At 39.2% G+C, this 17,779-nt stretch overlaps 1 protein-coding gene across 10 annotated transcripts in view; it reads right to left on the bottom strand.

Annotated features, from left to right (window-relative positions):
* The window catches only part of ERC2 (ELKS/RAB6-interacting/CAST family member 2), an 830,030-nt gene that overhangs the window by 690,009 nt on the left and 122,242 nt on the right, over positions 1–17,779 (bottom strand). For 5 of the 10 annotated variants that reach the window (XR_012159812.1, XR_012159814.1, XR_012159815.1 and 2 more), the window contains exons 3-4: positions 8,101–8,124; positions 7,076–7,492 (exon numbers count right to left, since the gene is read on the bottom strand). The exons of 1 other annotated variant lie outside the window; for it this stretch is intronic. Coding sequence is in view for 1 of the 9 variants with exons in the window: in XM_073351518.1 (XP_073207619.1) it covers positions 7,076–7,492; positions 8,101–8,124 (441 nt within the window). In the remaining 8 variants the exon portion in view is untranslated. The remainder of the gene's footprint in view (positions 1–7,075; positions 7,493–8,100; positions 8,125–17,779) is intronic. 4 more of the 10 variants (XR_012159813.1, XR_012159816.1, XR_012159818.1 and 1 more) reach the window with 1 other exon arrangement.

The following is a 17,779-nucleotide window of genomic DNA, read 5'->3' as shown; positions in this document are numbered from 1 at the left end:
AGGCATGGGAGTCCGGGGGGCCTTTCGGGGTTGGGGCAATCAGGGGACAGGGAGTGGGGGGGGTTGGATACAGTGTGGAGTCCCGAGGGGATGGTTAGGGGTGGGGGGTCCCAGGAGGGGGCAGTCAGGGGACAAGGAGCAGGGGGTGTTGGATGGGTCAGGATTCTGAGGGGGTCAGGAAGTGGGAGGGGGCGGATGGGGTCTGGGGCCAGGCCATTTAGGGAGGCACAGCCTTCCCTACCCGGCCCTCCATAGAGTTTCACAACGCCGATGTGGCCCTCAGGCCAAAATGTTTGCCCACCCCTGAGCTAAGCTATGTGGGCAGAGGGGTTAACTGGGCACTGAATGCAAATGCAGAAGCCTGTGTATTACTTTGGTGGAACCATATGTGTAGCAAATGAAAGAAACATCTCAGAAGCAGATGAAGAAACCAGCAAAAGCCAGAGTAGCAAGAGAAGTACTTGTAGCATGACCCTGAGGAAAAGCTAAGAAAAAAAGAGCACTTCTGATATGGAGAGCAGTTTGGAATATCGAGCAAGGAAATTGTTTCCTGTTTGATTCCTACTGGGTTCAGGGAAACAGGACTTTGTGTACAGTCTTTGTATCAAGGAAGTACCTGTCTCCATCATCAATTTCTCATCCTAACACAAGCAACCAAGACGACCCCAAATACTTGCAAACCACTTGGATCAAAATGGGTAACAATACAAAACTAAATACAAGCTGTTAATTTTACCAAGACTGACCTCTCTCTTACTCCTTCCTGAAGATCCATTAATCATTCTTACAAAAAGAAATCAGAGCGGTGTCATCCAAATCAGAAGAGAGATGCAGTGAGCATAAAGAATTCTGTACTTTGAAACAATGAATTTTACACATCGCTATAAACCAGCCAATAAAGAGATATATATAGAAATGTAACAGATTTATTTTACAAAATATTGGTTTCTTGTTCTGGCAGAAATGTGAGAGAAGATATTTCAAGATACCTTTAAAAGATCTTTTTTTAAAAAATCAAATATAGTAGGGCTAGAACAATACAAAGGTTCACAGAGATTCAGGTTTGAGATTAATGTCACCCTGTCTGGATGGGGTTTTATTGAACAGATTCTGGCACAGTCTAAACTGAAACTAATTTGGCAAAAAGTCTGTGTATTTCATTCCATGCAGTTCTGCAAGAAGTAAATTTATAAACATAATACCCCACAGTACAAACAATACAGAGTAACTCCAAGGGGTTGATAAGAGCTCTCTGCTTCGGGACAGCTCAATCGTCTCTCTCTCTCGCTCTCTCCACCCTGTCTGAAAGTGATTATTTCTTTAAGGTGTTGATCTTAAATGGACTCCACTGCATGTAATTTGCTCCCAGCTGGCAATGCCTCCCTGCATAGCCTCCAAAACCAGGCTGACAATTTATATCAAACCCCAGTGTTGTCTGGGTCCTGGTTGGCTCGGTGGGCCTTCTTCCTATCAGTGCCACTGAGGTGAGGTGTGGCACGGTTTCAGGGTCCCATCCATGGAGCCTGATCCCTTTAGATCACAGCTTTTCTACCTTTTCAGGAGAGAAAATCTGAATTCAGGTGTCCTCAAGTAACATAAGACTCAAAGTATACAGCCATAAAGAGAGGAAATGCAGTACCAACTGAAGATTGGAAACTTTCATGATGTGTTGCCAGTGCAGAGGGGACATAGTCAGTTACTAGAACAAAAAGGAAGGCCCCAAGAGAACACCAGAGAGCAACCAGCACCTACCTGACATTCTAATATTCTTTTTCTATAGTGGATAATCTAGCCTCATGGAGTTGAAGCTTCTTGGTGAATATTTCATCACAGAGTGGAGTCCAAAACATCTATGTTGGGACCATTGCTTTGCTAATGTTTGTTAAGGGAAAGACCGAGGTGGCAAAATTAGGTATGATTCATTAATAGCATGCAGTCTGTCTCAAAACTGTTCCTAACTTATGGACAGGACTCTTTCTGAGGGCCTCCATTTTGTTGGGGGGTGGGCAGAAGTGGAGGCTGAATTTGCCCATTTGGTACCCCAAGTTACATGTTTCTTTATCTTAAAATTAAATTTCTTAGTGCTGGATGTAAGTCCAGCCTCCCTCAGCAATGTTCAGCAAGTATGACTTCCAGTCCAAACCAAAAATCATCATCCCAATACACAGATGTAGTTTAGGAACTGTTTAAAGGTAACCAAACCCTCATGTACTCATGAACGGTAGTAAGTGGAAACATCTTTGGGACACTTTTGACCTTCAGAATCCAGGTGCACTTAAAATTTGAATATAGCAGCCATACAGCACTCAGAAAAGTGAATCTGAGTCCATGATCTCCCGCCCAGAGGGATGTTAAAGGTAATGGGCCTGACAGGAAGAAAATATTTGTGGGGAGAGCCTACTGAGAAGAGAAACCTGAGGACCTGTTTGATGTAAAAGAGAGAGAATTAGTAGAAGTTTGGGGTGTGTGTGGTTTATTCCCTCAATTTCCCTCAACAACATGTTAATTTAGTCCTCTAGCTAAATCAAAATTCCACCCCTTCCAAGATAATGACAGACGAAATCATAAGTCTCAAATCAATGCCAAACCTTCTCCACTCTTTGCCTAGTTCACAGGTTTCTCACTGGAGAGGATGCAGTCAGCTTGCCCCAGAGGCATGGGGGGAGAGTATATATGTGAAAATGAGTTTCCGGCCTCTCTTACTCAGAAGTTCCAGCCTTGGGCCCTAAAAAAAGTAAGAAGTTGCCTACTCCAGGCCTCAAACCTACACTTCTTCTGCACCCAAAACCACTGTCTTTACCTTCTTCCAAAACTATCTCCAATTCTGGGTTCCCAATACAAAATCCCAATGGCAGCAAAAGTTCCAAAAACCAATAAGTCCAAAAAGCCTTTTCCTCAGAGTAACAAATGGTGTCTTCCATATTCTTACCCATATATAGCTTCAGGTCCTTTCAATGCAATGACCAAGAGAGCTCCTGCTCCTTCCAAATCTTTTAGCCTTGTGTGGGAAGCAAGTTATCTATCTACCCTGCTACTTATATTCCTACTGTGCCTTGTTATAGAGACCTACAACTTAATAAATCCCAGAAACCTCAACTTTCACCATCGTTCTGGGCTGAACCGGGAACAAGGCAGAGTTACACCTGAACTTTATTTTAAGAGGCAGCACACATTACAAAAAGGGGACATTATCTGGTTGAGTTAGGAGAAGGGAATTTCAAAAGGTTAAAGTAAGTATGTATATTTTTAGGATTTTACAGATACAACCTGTTTTTACCCTTTATTTTATTGGCACCCAGTGAACATTAAAATACAAGGTTTCAGAGTAACAGCCATGTTAGTCTGTATCCGCAAAAAAAAAAAGGAGTACTTGTGGCACCTTAGAGACTAACAGATTTATTTGAGCATAAGCTTTCATGAGCTACAGCTCACTTCATCGGATGCATGCAGTGGAAAATACAGTGGGGAAATTTTATATACACAGAGAACATGATGAAGTGAGCTGTAGCTCACTAAAGCTTATGCTCAAATAAATTTGTTAGTCTCTAAGGTGCCACAAGTACTCCTTTTCTTTTTTCAGGTAAGGTGAGCTATTACCAGCAGGAGAGAAAAAAAACCTTTTGTAGTGATAATCAAGGCGGGCCATTTCCAGCAGTTGACAAGAAGGTGTGAGGAACAGTAGGGGGGGAAATAAACATGGGGAAATAGTTTTACTTTGTGTAATGACACCTCCACTCCCAGCCTCAAGCTGTTTATTTCCCCCCCATACTGTTCCTCACACCTTCTTGTTAACTGCTGGAAATGGCCCACCTTGATTATCACTATAAAAGGTTTTTTTTCTCTGCTACCTGATCACTCTCACTACAGCTCACTTCATTGGATGCACGCTCTCGTTACAATGTGTATGGTAAATAAAATCTCCCCACTGTATTTTCCACTGCATACATCTGATGAAGTGAGCTGTAGCTCATGAAAGTTTATGCTCAAATAAATTTGTTAGTCTCTAAGGTGCTGCAAGTACTCCTTTTATTAAAATACAAGCAGGCTAGATTCAGTTAAGATCCCAAAGGTTTCGGTGTTTATGCCCAACTAAATTTTGGGGAGTTAAAACACTCAACTGAAAATTATTTTTATAATAAGAACCAACAATGGAGTGTATGAGAAGAGAACTGAAAATTAATTCTCATCAGTTACAAATGTAATGTTGAGCCTGAATAAGGTCTTGGATTTCATTTATTTTATCAAGTTTTTCCCCACACCCAAATTGAGTAAGTTGGTCACCTTGACTTAACGGTATTTTTCAACACTAACATTTTAGTGGTAATTACGGTGTCAAGATATGAAAGGGGTTTCAAAATGGAAAACTGCATAAAACAGATATTGTATTTATCAGTATGGCTGTAAGTCATCGACTGAATGATTTTTACATTTCTGGGTCCAAAGTCCTCCTTCAGCTGTCTACAGAGTTGGACAGGAGAGATCTGTATCAGCAGTCAATGTCTAAAATAGTAACAAGTATGATTTTTTATCTTCTTTTTAAAGATACCAGTTTTAATTATTGTTATGCTGGAGATTGGCTAGCTCTCAGAGAGTATTTTTTTGATTAATGGGCAGTTTCATGATAGCCATCCATTCAGCCTAAATGAGGGAGCCATTAATGCCTTTCGTTTAGCTATAGCTGAAATAATACAAAACACTGCCCAAATCCCAGGTTAGCATGGCAAGCCCAGAATAGGAGTTGAGCCATGTGGTCTGAGAGGTTTTCCCTAGGGTCTGAATGCAAACACAGAGTTCTGTGTATTGTTTGTTGGAGCTGTGTGTGTCTACAAGACAGAAAACAGAGGCATCAGAAAGGAAGCAGAGAGGAACAAAAAAAGCCAAGGAGACAGCAAAAGCAACACTCGTAGCATGAGCCTGAGAGAAAGCCAAGAGATAGTATTTTGGGTGCAGTGTTGGCTGAAAAGAGACTTGGAATTCTGATGAAGGAAACTGCCTCTTGTTGTTTGATTATTAACTACTGTGTCCACGGAAACAGGACTTGTTTACATTCCTTGAAAATAAAACAGGATTGCATCAAAGAAATACCTGATTCCATCAGAAATTTCTCCTCCTAACAGAAACTACCCACCAGACTGCAAATACTAGTTATCTACTGGAGCTAGAAAGGGATGACATTATTACCATTTTTATAGATGTAAAAGAAGAATCACAGATGCAGTTATGGGAAACAGAGGGCACACCTCTGAGGCAGAATTGCACCTCTATCAACAACAGGTAACAGCAGCCGCTGGAGTGTTTAAGGCACACCAGAACAGTCATAATGATTAAAACAAACATTGAAGACCATATTGTATTTATGTCACATATAGTAAAAAGAAAGCTAAAGGAAGGGTGTTGACATCATATAAAACTGAGATTCTCTTTAAACACGCCATTCTTCTGTCACATGGAGACTAGTGCAGAAACTAGCAGTGAAAGGATTAAATAGTACCAGAAAGCAAATGATGCAAGTAGGACCTCAACCTGTTGCTGCGGAGAGAATCACTCATCTTTTATTTAGTGCAGGTGCAACATCAAGCAGTCAAACAGCAGAAGTAAATACAAATTAAAAAAAAACTTTTAAGGGTTTGATTGACACTGTATACAAGATGGCCTCCAAAAGAAAATACCATTCCTAGGGACAAAACATGGGCTCTACAGATCAACCTCTAAAAGACAGTAATTATTATATTTTAGTTGAAGTCCCCAAACAACAAATACTTTTTTAGAGAGATTAAAATGTAAACACATCCTAAATAATTCATACACTGGTTTCATAATATATCAGAGTTTCAAACTGCTTCCAAAAGTATTCTCCATAAAAACTCCAAAGTTCTTCCACACCATACAGTACTGGAAGACTATACTAAATGGACCAAAACCTCACATGCACTTCCAATTATTCAAACAAATAATACAAGTTCACAAGAACTCCCCATCTATGACTTCAGAGTAGAATTAGAACAATTACCTTTGGTAATAAATATTTTTTTAAAAAAGAGAAAAAAGATACGACCTTATTTCAATCAAAGCAACAAACATCACCTCCCATCACAAAGCAGTATATGAAACCTGAAAGTAAAACACATTCCATTCCTATACACTGTAGCTTTACTTACAGACCTAAACAACACTGATACTAAGCTCCATGATACAAACAGTGCCAATGAAAAAGAATAAATCATTTAACCCTAAAATAAACAGCACAGGTCATTCTGACAAAAGCAGATCAAAACCAGGAAGCTAGATTAATAGCCTATAGAGTACAACACAGATTAGCAGACTTTGAGCCAAATTCAGTGCTGATGCAAGCAGGTGCAATTCCTTTAATATCCCGTTGACTTCAGACCATACTAATGGATAACTTAATGGGAGTTTTGCCTGAGAAAGATCTTCAGGATAAAGGCATTATCAACCACAATGCCTAGAGAACAAAACTTTACTCTTCCTCCCTGAAAAGGCAGGGTGTCACAAAGACATTTGCTGTACCAGCCAGTTCCCACCACTTCACATTCAACATGCAATGCTTTGATCTGCCACAGATCTTCGTCTGATTCAACCCCCCAGAAGCAGAAACCTGCATGTGTTAATGCCAAGAACAAGACAGCCAAAGAGAAAAAAAAATAAGCTTGCATCATTTTACTCCATTTTTGTCAACTCTTCCTTATTTAATTTTCAATATCAGTAGCTATTCATTCTCTCCTCAATAGCTGCATAAGTTTGACTTTTCAAAGAAAATGTATCTTGGTGGTTAAAGAGACACTATCAAAGCAGGAAAACCCAAAACGTGACCTAATTTCTTTTCTTATACCTGTTTCCAGAGTCCATGTAATTCCTTACGTTTACGTGTTTGTGGATTGGAAGAATTTGAAATTAAATGTTTCAATATCCTTTTTGATTTAAGAAAAGTCAAAAAGAAAATAGATTCCAGTTTCAAGTTTCAAAGTAGTATAAAATATATTTTCAAAATTAGGACAAATGTCCTTGCCAGTGTCCTTTTATCTGAAAAGATTTTAGAGGAAGGTGCTTTTCTTACCTCTCTAAGATGTATGTTTTCCTTCTCCTTCTGGTCTAAAATCACTTCTAAATGATTAACCTGAGATTCAGCCTCGGCCATCCTTCGAGCTCTTTCATTGTCATCTTCCATTCCTTTGGATGGCAAACCTTTACTTTGCAACATTTCTAGGAGCTTTTTTATTGATTCATCTCTAGCATTTAGTGTTTGCTTTTGTGTTTCAATTCTCAACTCCATTTCTTCTAGAGTTTTTCTCAAGAGAAAGAGCTCTTTAGCCTGTCTATCGTGTTCTGCCTGAAGTCTTCGAAAATTCTCCTCTGTAAGCTCAATAGTAAAATGCTCAGTTCCTCGGTTTCCGCTTTCTTGTTGAAGAAGATGATTAAGGTCTCTCTGAGTTCGAAGCTCATCTTGAAGTGCCTGGATGGTCAGTTGCAAATGCTATAATATAAAAAAAAAAAAAAAGGTAACTGAAGGATCTAAATGTAGTTTTTCTTCTGTTAAGCTATTGGTAGGTAAAGGTACAAAAGTTAACAGACTCAGTGATGATTCTACCAAGTGGCCATATAAAAATGTCAAATGCATCTGTGACAAAATACTTGTAATGAAGGTTTTCAACTGCTACTGGAAAAATTTAAAACATAGATGGAAACACAAACACAAAATAGTGTCAGTTACAGGTAAAATTAATGCTTAATAAAACTAGGCAGTGAAGAGAAAGTGAACTGTTGCAAAAATCTCAAAGTGACACAACCACTAGTACACTTTGTGCCTATAAAGCTTGAAGATGCAGTATTCCTTGTTTTCTAAGTTGTTTCATACACTAGAAGTAATTCTGCCTTCCACTTTTTTCAATGGCACTGTTCATGCTATAAGGCAAATCATAGCCCTCACCATAAATAAAGATTAATTAATTTTTTTTTTTTGCAAATAAAGCTATGAACAACTTTAGTAAACAGGATTACTGCATCTCAAACAAACAAAAATAGAACAAATGGTAAGCAATACTGAATTTTGCAAAACAAATTGACTGCAAATAGAGGACAAACCTTTGTTCTCCTGGCATCCAAAAACTGAACAGCATGGTAAATGAAAAAATGAAGCAAAATCAACATAAAGAAAGGTCAAATGCAAGCAAAGAATATTCAACTGAAAGAACTGAATTCAACATAAAGTACTTTCAACAGAAAAAAAATCATTTTATTGTATTATACCAGTGGTTCTCAACTCTGGTCCATCGCTTGTTCAGGGAAAGTCCCTGGCGCGGCGGGCCAGTTTGTTTACCTGCCGCATCTGCGGGTTCGCCCGATCACAGCTCCCCCTGGCCGCGGTTCGCCGCTCCAGGCCAATGGGGGCTGCAGAAAGCGGCGTGGGCCAAGGGATGTGCTGGCCGCCCTTCCCACAGCCCCCATTGGCCTGGAGCGGCGAACCGCGGCCAATGGGAGCCGCGATCGGCTGAACCTGTGGACGCGGCTGGTAAACAAACCGGCCCGGTGCGCCAGGGACTTTCCCTGAACAAGCGGTGGACCACAGTTGAGAACCACTGTATAATACAGTACAGCACCAACAAATTTATAAGCATTTAAACATATCACTCTAAAGCTATGACATACTCTAGCCAGTGGATATATTACAAATAGATTTATTAGTGTTCCAAAAGTTGTAATTCCATCACTGAATAAAGACGACTTGTATTGATCTGACTGTTTTCTTCTAGATTACCATATATTTCGACACTGCAGATTGTCCTTAAGTATTGTGTACCTCCATACTCTGCCTGCATAAAGTGGTTTTCTATTCACTGATAGCTTGCAGTCCTTATTGAAGGCAGAGTCAGTAGGAGATTTGCCTAAATGAAGACTAGATTTGGCCACAAGTAATTGTCCCAAATTATTATAGTTAATGGTATAATTTCAGATCATATTATTATTTGCAGATTTCACAGCAGTTACTACTTCCCCTATATTCATGAAATTGTCTAAACAATGTACTAAATTTCATAAAAATATAAACTTTTAGATAGTCATATGATCCAAAGTAAAAGCTTTTCAATCTCAGCAGCATATCAATGAGATTCTGATAATTTTGGAAACATGGCACCATATATTTTAATCCTAATGTACTTTCTGAAGCGCCTCAACTTCTCATATAAAATCACTGATAAGTAGGGCTGTTGATTAATCACAGTTAACTCACATGATAAACTCAAAAAAATTAATAGTGATTAATCACAGTTTTAATCGTATAGTAAAACAATAGAATACCAATTGAAATTTATTAAATATTGTGAATGTTTGACATTTTTCAATTTTATTGATTTCAGTTACGACACAGAATACAAAATGCACAGTGCTTGCTTTATATTATTATTTTATTACAAATATTTGCACTGTAAAAATGATAAAAGAAATAGTATTTTTCAATTCACCTCATACAATTACTGTAATGCAATCTCTATCGTGCAAGTGCAATATACAAATGTAGATTTTTTTTTATACATAACTGCACTCAAAACCAAAACAATGTAAAACTTTAGAGCCTACAAGTCCACTCAGTCCTACTTCTTGGTCAGCCAAGCACTAAGACAAACAAGTTTGTTTACATTTACAGGAGAAAATGCTGGCCACTTCTTATTTACAATGTCATCTGAAAGTGAGAACAGGCATTTGCATGGTAGGACTGCCAACTTTCTACTCACACAAAACTGAACACCCTTGCCCCGCAACTGCCCCACCCCTTCTCTGAGGTCCCACCCCCCACTCACTCCATCCTCCCCCACCACCTGTCTCTCCCTCGCTCTCCTCACCCTCTCTCACTCGCTCATTTTCACTGGGCTGGCTCGGGGGTTGGGGCACAGGAGGGGGTGAGGGCTTTGGCTGGAGATGCAGGCTCTGAGGTGGGGCCAGAAATGAAGAGTTCGGGGTGTGGGAGGGGGCTCTGGGCTGAGACGGGGGTTGAAGTATGGGAGGGGGTACAGGCTCTGAGCTGGGGATGCAGCTTCCGGGGTGCAGAAATGAGGGGTTCAGGGTATGGTAGGGGGCTCTGGCCTGGGGCAAGGGGTTAGGGTGTGGGGGAGGACTCTGGCTGCGGGCTCTGGTGTGGGGCTGAGGATGAGGGATTTGGGGCTCAGGAGGGTGCTCCAGGCTGGAATCGAGGGGTTTAGAGGGCAGGAGAGGGATTAAGTCTCGAGCAGGGGGTTGGGGCGTGGGGGGGGTCAGGGATGCAGGCTCTGGGCAGTACTTACCTCAAAGAGCTCCCGGAAGCAGTGGCATGCCCCCCCTCCAGCTCCAATGCGGAGGCGTGGCCAGGCAGCTCTGCGTGCTGTCCAATCTGCAGGCACCACCCCCGCAGCTTCCACTGGCCATGGTTCCCAGAGCCAGCGTTTGCGGTGGGGGCAGAGTGAGGAGCCCCCCAGCTGCCCCTACACGTAGGAGCCGGAGAGGGGGCATACTGCTGTTTCCGGGAGCCGTGCGGAGCCATGGCAGGCAAGAAGCCTGCCTTAGCCCTGCTGTGCCGCCAACCAGACTTTTAACGGCACAGTCCGCAGTGCTAACCGGAGCTGCCAAGTTCCCTTTTCGACTGGATGTTCCAGTCAAAAAACAGACACCTGGCAACCCTATCACATGGCACTTTTGTAGCTGGCATTGCAAAGTATTTACGTGCCAGACATGCTAAACATTCATATGCCCCTTCAAGCTTTGGCTACCATTCCAGAGAACATGCTTCCATGCTGATGATGCTCGTTTAAAAAAAATAATGCATTAATTATATTTATGATGGAACTCCTTGGGGGAGAATTGTATGTCTCCTGCTGTTTTACCCGCATCCTACCATATATTTCACATTATAGTCTTCTCAGATGATGACCCAGCACATGTTCCTTTTAAGAACACTTTCACTACAGATTTGACAAAAAACAAAGAAGGTACCAATGTGAGATTTCTAAAAATAGCTACAGCACTATACCCAAGGTTTAAGACTCAGAAATGAATTCCAAAATCTGAGAGGGATGAACTATGGCACATGATTTCAGAAGTTTTAAAAGAGATACACTCTGATGCTGAAACTACAGAACCCGAACCACCAAAAAAGAAAATCAACCTTCTGCTGGTGGCATCTGACTCAGACAATGAAAATGAACATGCGTCGGTCCACGCTGCTTTGGATGGTTTTCGAGCGGAACCTATTATCAGCATGGATGCTGTCCTTTGGAATGGTGGTTGAAGCATGAAGGGACATATGAATCTTTAGCACATCTGGCATCTAAATATCTTGTGACGCCGGCTACAACAGTGCCATACAAACGCCTTTTCTCACTTGTCATGGTGGTCCCACTGAAGGGGAAACCCTGCTTTGTCCCTGCAGCCCTGATGGATGCATGAGAAAGATATCACAAATCAGGCCCAGCTAAAGCCTAATACAGCTATTTGCATTTTCTTAATGTACATAAAAGTGACAGGAGTTTTTATCATTTTGTTCAGGCAGGCTGCACCTGTAGGGTGAAGCCCCCAACTCTTGAAAATGCCTGATCTAGAATGTAGGATTTTTGTGTGTTTCTACATTCAGCTAAGATTTTACACACACACACCCCTCGAAAGCACCATCTGCAGCTAATATTTTGATGTTATGGGACACCTGAAAGGCCACCTTGCACTATCATATTATCTCTTCACACTGTGAAAAGAAATGGAATACAGTTGCCCTATATGTAATGCCCTGTGTTTTAGGGCACAGACATATAAAATTTTCCAGTTGGTACCAAACCTTTAGTCCATCAAATCCAGTATCCTGCCTCCAGCAGTGATACTTCAAAGGAAGGTGAAAAAATTCTATTACACAGCTGACCAATTGCACAATGCTACACAAAGTGGAAAAATTATCTTCTGACCCATTAGGTGACCAGCCTGCATTCTGAACCATGGGATTTGGTTTCTTTCTTACTTTGGGGGACATAATAGCAAATCTTGTTATTGTTAAGAAAATTATTCAGTCCTTTTATAAATCCAACCACAGTTAAACTGTATTACTTCCTAATCCACTGAATCCAGTCTCACTATACACTGTCGAGAGAAGTGATAGTTCCTTTTCCAAAACTTTACTATAATCTCTTGCTGTCAGATAGTTTTTGGCCCCTTTCCATATACTATATTCTTTGTAATACATATTTAGTGTATTGTAGTCAATCCCTAAAGCATGGGAGAATATTAATCAATTCGGAGCATTCTTTGCATATAAAATCCATTGATACAAGTGTCAAATATCCCTCCAGGTTTGTTACATGGAAGCATGATCTACTTCTTTCGCGGTCAGTGAACTAATTTTAGTACTTTTGAATTCATCCTGCTCCTAAAACGTGATCCTGTTCTGAACAGAGCTGGTTGAATACTCTGTTCAGTGAATAATTGCTGTTATTTGTCAAATAATGTTATTAGGTTTTCAAACAGCTCTGGTTTGGCACATCTCCTGTGAAGTAATATGCTCCTTCAATTCCCATTTTATCAACAGGAACTCAGAGCATGCAGCATCATGAAAGACGTCTTCAGCATATCACAGGACCTTGTAGAACCCTCTTAGTAAAATATTTTTATCCGTATCCTCTCAGAATTGGTTAATCAATATTTTTCCCCTTACTGGTAGAAGCAGTCCCATACTCATGGATTAAATCCTGTAGTCCTTACTCAAGCAATACAAATGATTTCTAAAGCAACCAGTTGCTGTAAGAGGAATGTTTGCTGTGAACAACTGCTTTCAGATGTTATAAAATACACTGGAGAAAAGGACATTTATAAAGTTGAAATATCAAACAAAATGTTAACAGAAAGTACACATACATGCACCAAAAAATTAACAAATGGCCAGCAGCCAGACAGTTCCTCAGATCCCAAAATAGCTTTACATAAAGAATGTGCATCATTAAAACAATCATCATCATCACCACCATCATATTATAACAAAATACTGATGCCACGGGTGTCTTCAGACTGCAACAAGGTGTGGTTTCTAAGGGTATGTTTTTAAACAATTAGTCATCCTTCTTTCTCGTACCTTTGGAAAAATACAGCATGATTTCTAAGGCAAGCATTTCTAGGATAAGCATTTTTTTCAAGAACTAAAATTCTCCAACCTTCACTCACTGAATAGTACTTTACTGAGGACTATTTGAAAAGTAAGGTGCTTCCACTGTGAGTAAGGATGGGAGAATCTGGCCCTAACAGATTAAAGTTAGTAAATTATATAAATAGGTAGAAACAAAAAATGTATAAAGAACAGAGTCCAAGAGTCAGGATTAGATTAATATAGGCACACTAATTAAAATTTTCAAACTTTGATGTCTAACATTAAGTATCTAACTAGAAGTAGCTTGAGTTTTAGAGGTGCTGAGCACCTGCAGTCTAATGTTAGGTATCCATGTTTTAAATTTTTTTCTTCTGCAATTAAAGTAACAACATCCAGGGCAGGGACCATATTTTTATTCTATGTTTATACAGTGTCTACCAAATGGGGTACTGATCTACTAGGACCCCTACTAGGCACTGCAGTAATACAAATAAATAATACCACCACCACCACCAATATGTGGTGGTTGGAAGGGTGGGAGGGAGAAAAAAAAAAACTTACCCTTTTTTTTATCTGCAAAGATGTCTCATTTTACTTCTCTGTCATACTTAACCTCATCTGTTCTCCTTCAGAACAGAAGTGCTTAGCACTGCTTTAGGGAAGCTTTCTAGGATATTTGGGTCCCTCAAGTAAACCTTACTCCTGATATGATTTCTCACAACCTAAAAGTCAACACAATCAATCCCTTTGGATTTAGATTCCAAATGCCTGTTGTCTACGAAAGATGTTCAGAATCTGAATCTTGCAGTTACTCCCGGCAACCTTCTGAAGTCAGAGAGCAGGATCCCCAGGAGTTATTTTATCACAGCAGTAAATGATTGACCAGAATATTAAGGACATTCAAAAGCACTCAAGCCTCTTCAAAGAACAAGGAGAAAGAAAATGACAAAAAGCATTGTAAATTGAAAATTAAACTAAACCCTTCCCATCCCTTCCTGGCCTTCAGGAAAGCAAGTTTCCAATCTGCTCCCCAACTCTGTATCTGAGGAAGAGAATCAACCTGCAGTTCCACTGAGGTGCTGGAGGAGACTCCTGGAAACCCCTTGCTAAAAATCTGCCCTGCTTCTAATGGGGTTCACCTCCCTATCTGGGTCCTGCTAAAGCAGTCCTGCAAAAGATTACTGAAACCTAGATATTGTAAGTATACTTCTGAAATAAAAAAAACTTGCTTTCACAATGTGCCAAGTATTTTCAATATTGTTTCTGCAGAAGAGATACTTACACACATTCTTAGATTTCAAATTATACAAGTTGAACATTGTGCTGTACTATCAATATACTCAGTATAGTTTTCTTAGAGCTGATTTGAAATTTTTGAACCTTGCTTTTCAAAAGGAATACTCAAAAATGTTCAGGTTTTTATTTTCCCATTTTCTAACCAGCTCTAGATTTTATGAACAAAGTGCAAACACTTCCAGGGATGTGCAGCTTACTTTACGTTTAATTTGCCAAATAGCATTGCCTCCCTCCTTAGCTATAATTATGATTAATATTCTAGATATGGTTTATTTCATGCCTGGATACCACAGCAGTTGGTTGATAGATGGATTAGGCTGATTAAATAAAGCATTTTTGTTTAGGTTCCACAACCTCTCATTCCACCTCTGGGGCTTATCAAAAGCTAAACAGGTAAAATTTTATGGGTACCAGGGGTTGCCAGGGCTCACCTCTAGGCTTGGCAGTTCATAGCCCCAGCACTGCTGGGCTTGCTGCATCAATTATGAATGTAAAAAAATTGCTTGAGCCCTGGCACCACTTTCATTACAAATTAAGCACTGCTTTGGACACTCTAACAGGGAATTTCATGATTTGTGTTTGTTGCTTGTCAGCTTGAAGGAGTTCTACTCCTATTGACTTCACTGGAATTACTCCTGCAGTTTTCATCCTTAACAAACCAAAAAAAAGTCCCATTCAAATAACAAAAATCTTTATTTTTACTTTTATATTGTCTTGTCCAATCCCCTTCAAACCTCTCAAAATTTCTTCTGTGGGCTGAGGTCGTCCAGGGCAAATGGAGCTTTTCTGTTAAACTGAGAGGAGAGGCTAAAATAAGGTTTTAATGGAAAACCTCCTCCACTTGAAGAAACTGCTATTGAACAACTCACTTAAATCAAAGAGCACCAATTAAGGAGAATAATAGGGAAAATAAGAAAATTATTATTCAGAGCAGGGGATCCATCTTAACCTTTTAAGTACTTCATAACCTGCTGAAGCACTTTTGCTAGAAATGTGATTAAAATGACATTTAGATAGCAATGAAATCTTTCAGAAGTACATATTTACTGTTTAAAATGTGGGCACAGTCTTCAAAAGACTGAATTTATATTTTTTCAGCAATTTGTTACTCTATTAAAATAATTCATTTTAACTTTAATATATATTCAGATATATCTTAATATGAATCTGTTATATTATATTTGTCAATCAACATTATGTTTGGCCTATATAAAATAGATTTTAAAATAGCCTTTGCTTCAGAGAGCTTAAAATCTAGAGAATACACAGAGAAAGACAGTACAAACTGGGAAGTTCAGATGAAAGAGTCAATTACATAATTTTTTTTAAAATCAAAATGTCTTTTCTCTGTTTGTGGGCCACATGGCAGAAGTTAAAACAGGAGGAGAAATTTGAGCGAGGAGAGCAATGGAGGCCTGCAACAGAGTTTTTTTCCTACAGTGGAGCAGCATGTAAGAATGGACAAAGATTCAGAGCCAGATCCCCTTTTAGGATCAAGGCCACAAAATGGCAATACAACATATTTAGTATTAAGAAAAAGAAAAAAATCAAGCAATACCTTTCAATGTACATAGCAGGTTTGTCATTTTTTTTTTGGTTTCCAACAGCCATTATAATAAGTTGGCTGTTTAATAAATAATAATAGTAATCAATAAAAATAGTAATAACTACTTATTTTACACAGCACCATACTACATGAAGGTTCCCCAAATGTTCTGAAAACCATATATAGAAAACACGTTATCCATGCTGCCACCATACAGTCATCTAGATGGGTTGAAACATGACAATTGCTGAACAGTGAACACTATATAATGGTTTAGAACAGGTCAGGAAAGACACCTCATCCAATGTAATTTTAGTTAATCACATTGGAATTTAGCCAGAACATTAATGTTTAACACCCCTATTATTGTGAAAAGTGCATCGATGGCTCAATAATTCTAAGTGATTAGCACCTCTGCTTTATGTTTCATCTAAAAGACAAAAACCGGCCAGTTTTTCTACCAGCAAGATCAAATAAATGTTGTCTTAATATTTTTTAATTGGATAAGATCTACCTCTAATCTCATGTTAACCAAAGTAACTATTAAAAATTATTTCCGTCATCATTTTCTGCAAGTAGGTTCTGTTCTAGTGTTTCCATTCTAACGTTTCCAACTAAGAAAAAAAGGCAGTATATTTCTGGGGATTTTTTTTCCTCTTTTCTGGTGTTAGCTGTTAATCAGGTTTCATCTTCATGCCTTAGAACAAGCCTTAGAACTCTCAGAAAGGCACTCCCTTGCCTTGGCCTATTGCTTAAATACAAGTTTGTTTTAAGGCAACCACTTTTGAGTTTTCAAGCCATAGACATGTATTATTAAATACTCTGGAGTGCCAACAACTACAACTCCTTCCATTCAACCACCCTCTGAATTCAAATTGTCAGCGTCTTATTACAAATCACTTGACAGACATGATGCAAGTCTCAGAAAATAACTTTTTTGCTAGCATTAATAGGTTGACTCCATGTTAAATCGCAAACAGACAGAAAGATTACCTACTGAATTACTATTCCTTTAAGAAAATATGATGTACAACAGATTTACAAAGAACAACAATCCAGCATGCTACTGCATTAAGCTCATATATTAAAAGTGCTAACGGGAAAGGGCAGATTAAACTCAGTTGTAGAATTAGCATCTCAGAAATCTCAAATGGGAGGAGGTAAAAATAATGGTTCTGTGTGAGCAAATGTTCATAGAATTTTCAAGGACTGTTTATAATTCAAATATTTCAATCCTTTTTAACAACCAAAAAATTAAGATTTCTGATAAAGTGAGCTGAAATTTTCAAAAAGTTGTTGCCACTTTTTAAAAAAATGACAATAAACTGGCTAAAGCCATTACCCACCTGGAGGAATAAAATAGGATTTCACATGTAGAAATAAATGGAGTGTAACTTTCCCAGGAAGCTTACAATTACAGCAGATGGTATCATATGATCCTCATCCTCCTAAAAATGAATTATGCTAGGGGTGTCTGATCTAGTTTGCATTGCAGTCAGTACTGAGATTCCTGATGATTTCAATAGCCTGAAAGCTGTTTATAGTCAACTTCAATCAGGTCTTATAACATGAGGACAATAAATCACATTCTCTAAACTATTATATTCCATAGTCTTATTTACACCATTAAAAGCTGTACATATATTAGTATAATATTGGCTATAATATTATAATTATAATGTGGGTCCAGGGGCAGAATAGGCCTACTGCTCCTCCTGCATGTCATAAGAGGCAACTAAAAAGGGGCTGCCTGGAGAAGAATGGGCTCCAACAGGTTAGAAATTTGACCAAGACACATCATATGATGAGCAAGTCAACCATGTCCATAC

Source organism: Lepidochelys kempii, chromosome 7 (genome assembly GCF_965140265.1).
Source record: "Lepidochelys kempii isolate rLepKem1 chromosome 7, rLepKem1.hap2, whole genome shotgun sequence".
In the NCBI taxonomy this organism is placed as follows: Eukaryota; Metazoa; Chordata; order Testudines; family Cheloniidae; genus Lepidochelys; species Lepidochelys kempii.
Note: the sequence above shows the minus strand (reverse complement) of the source record. Positions and strands in the feature narration are given on the sequence as shown.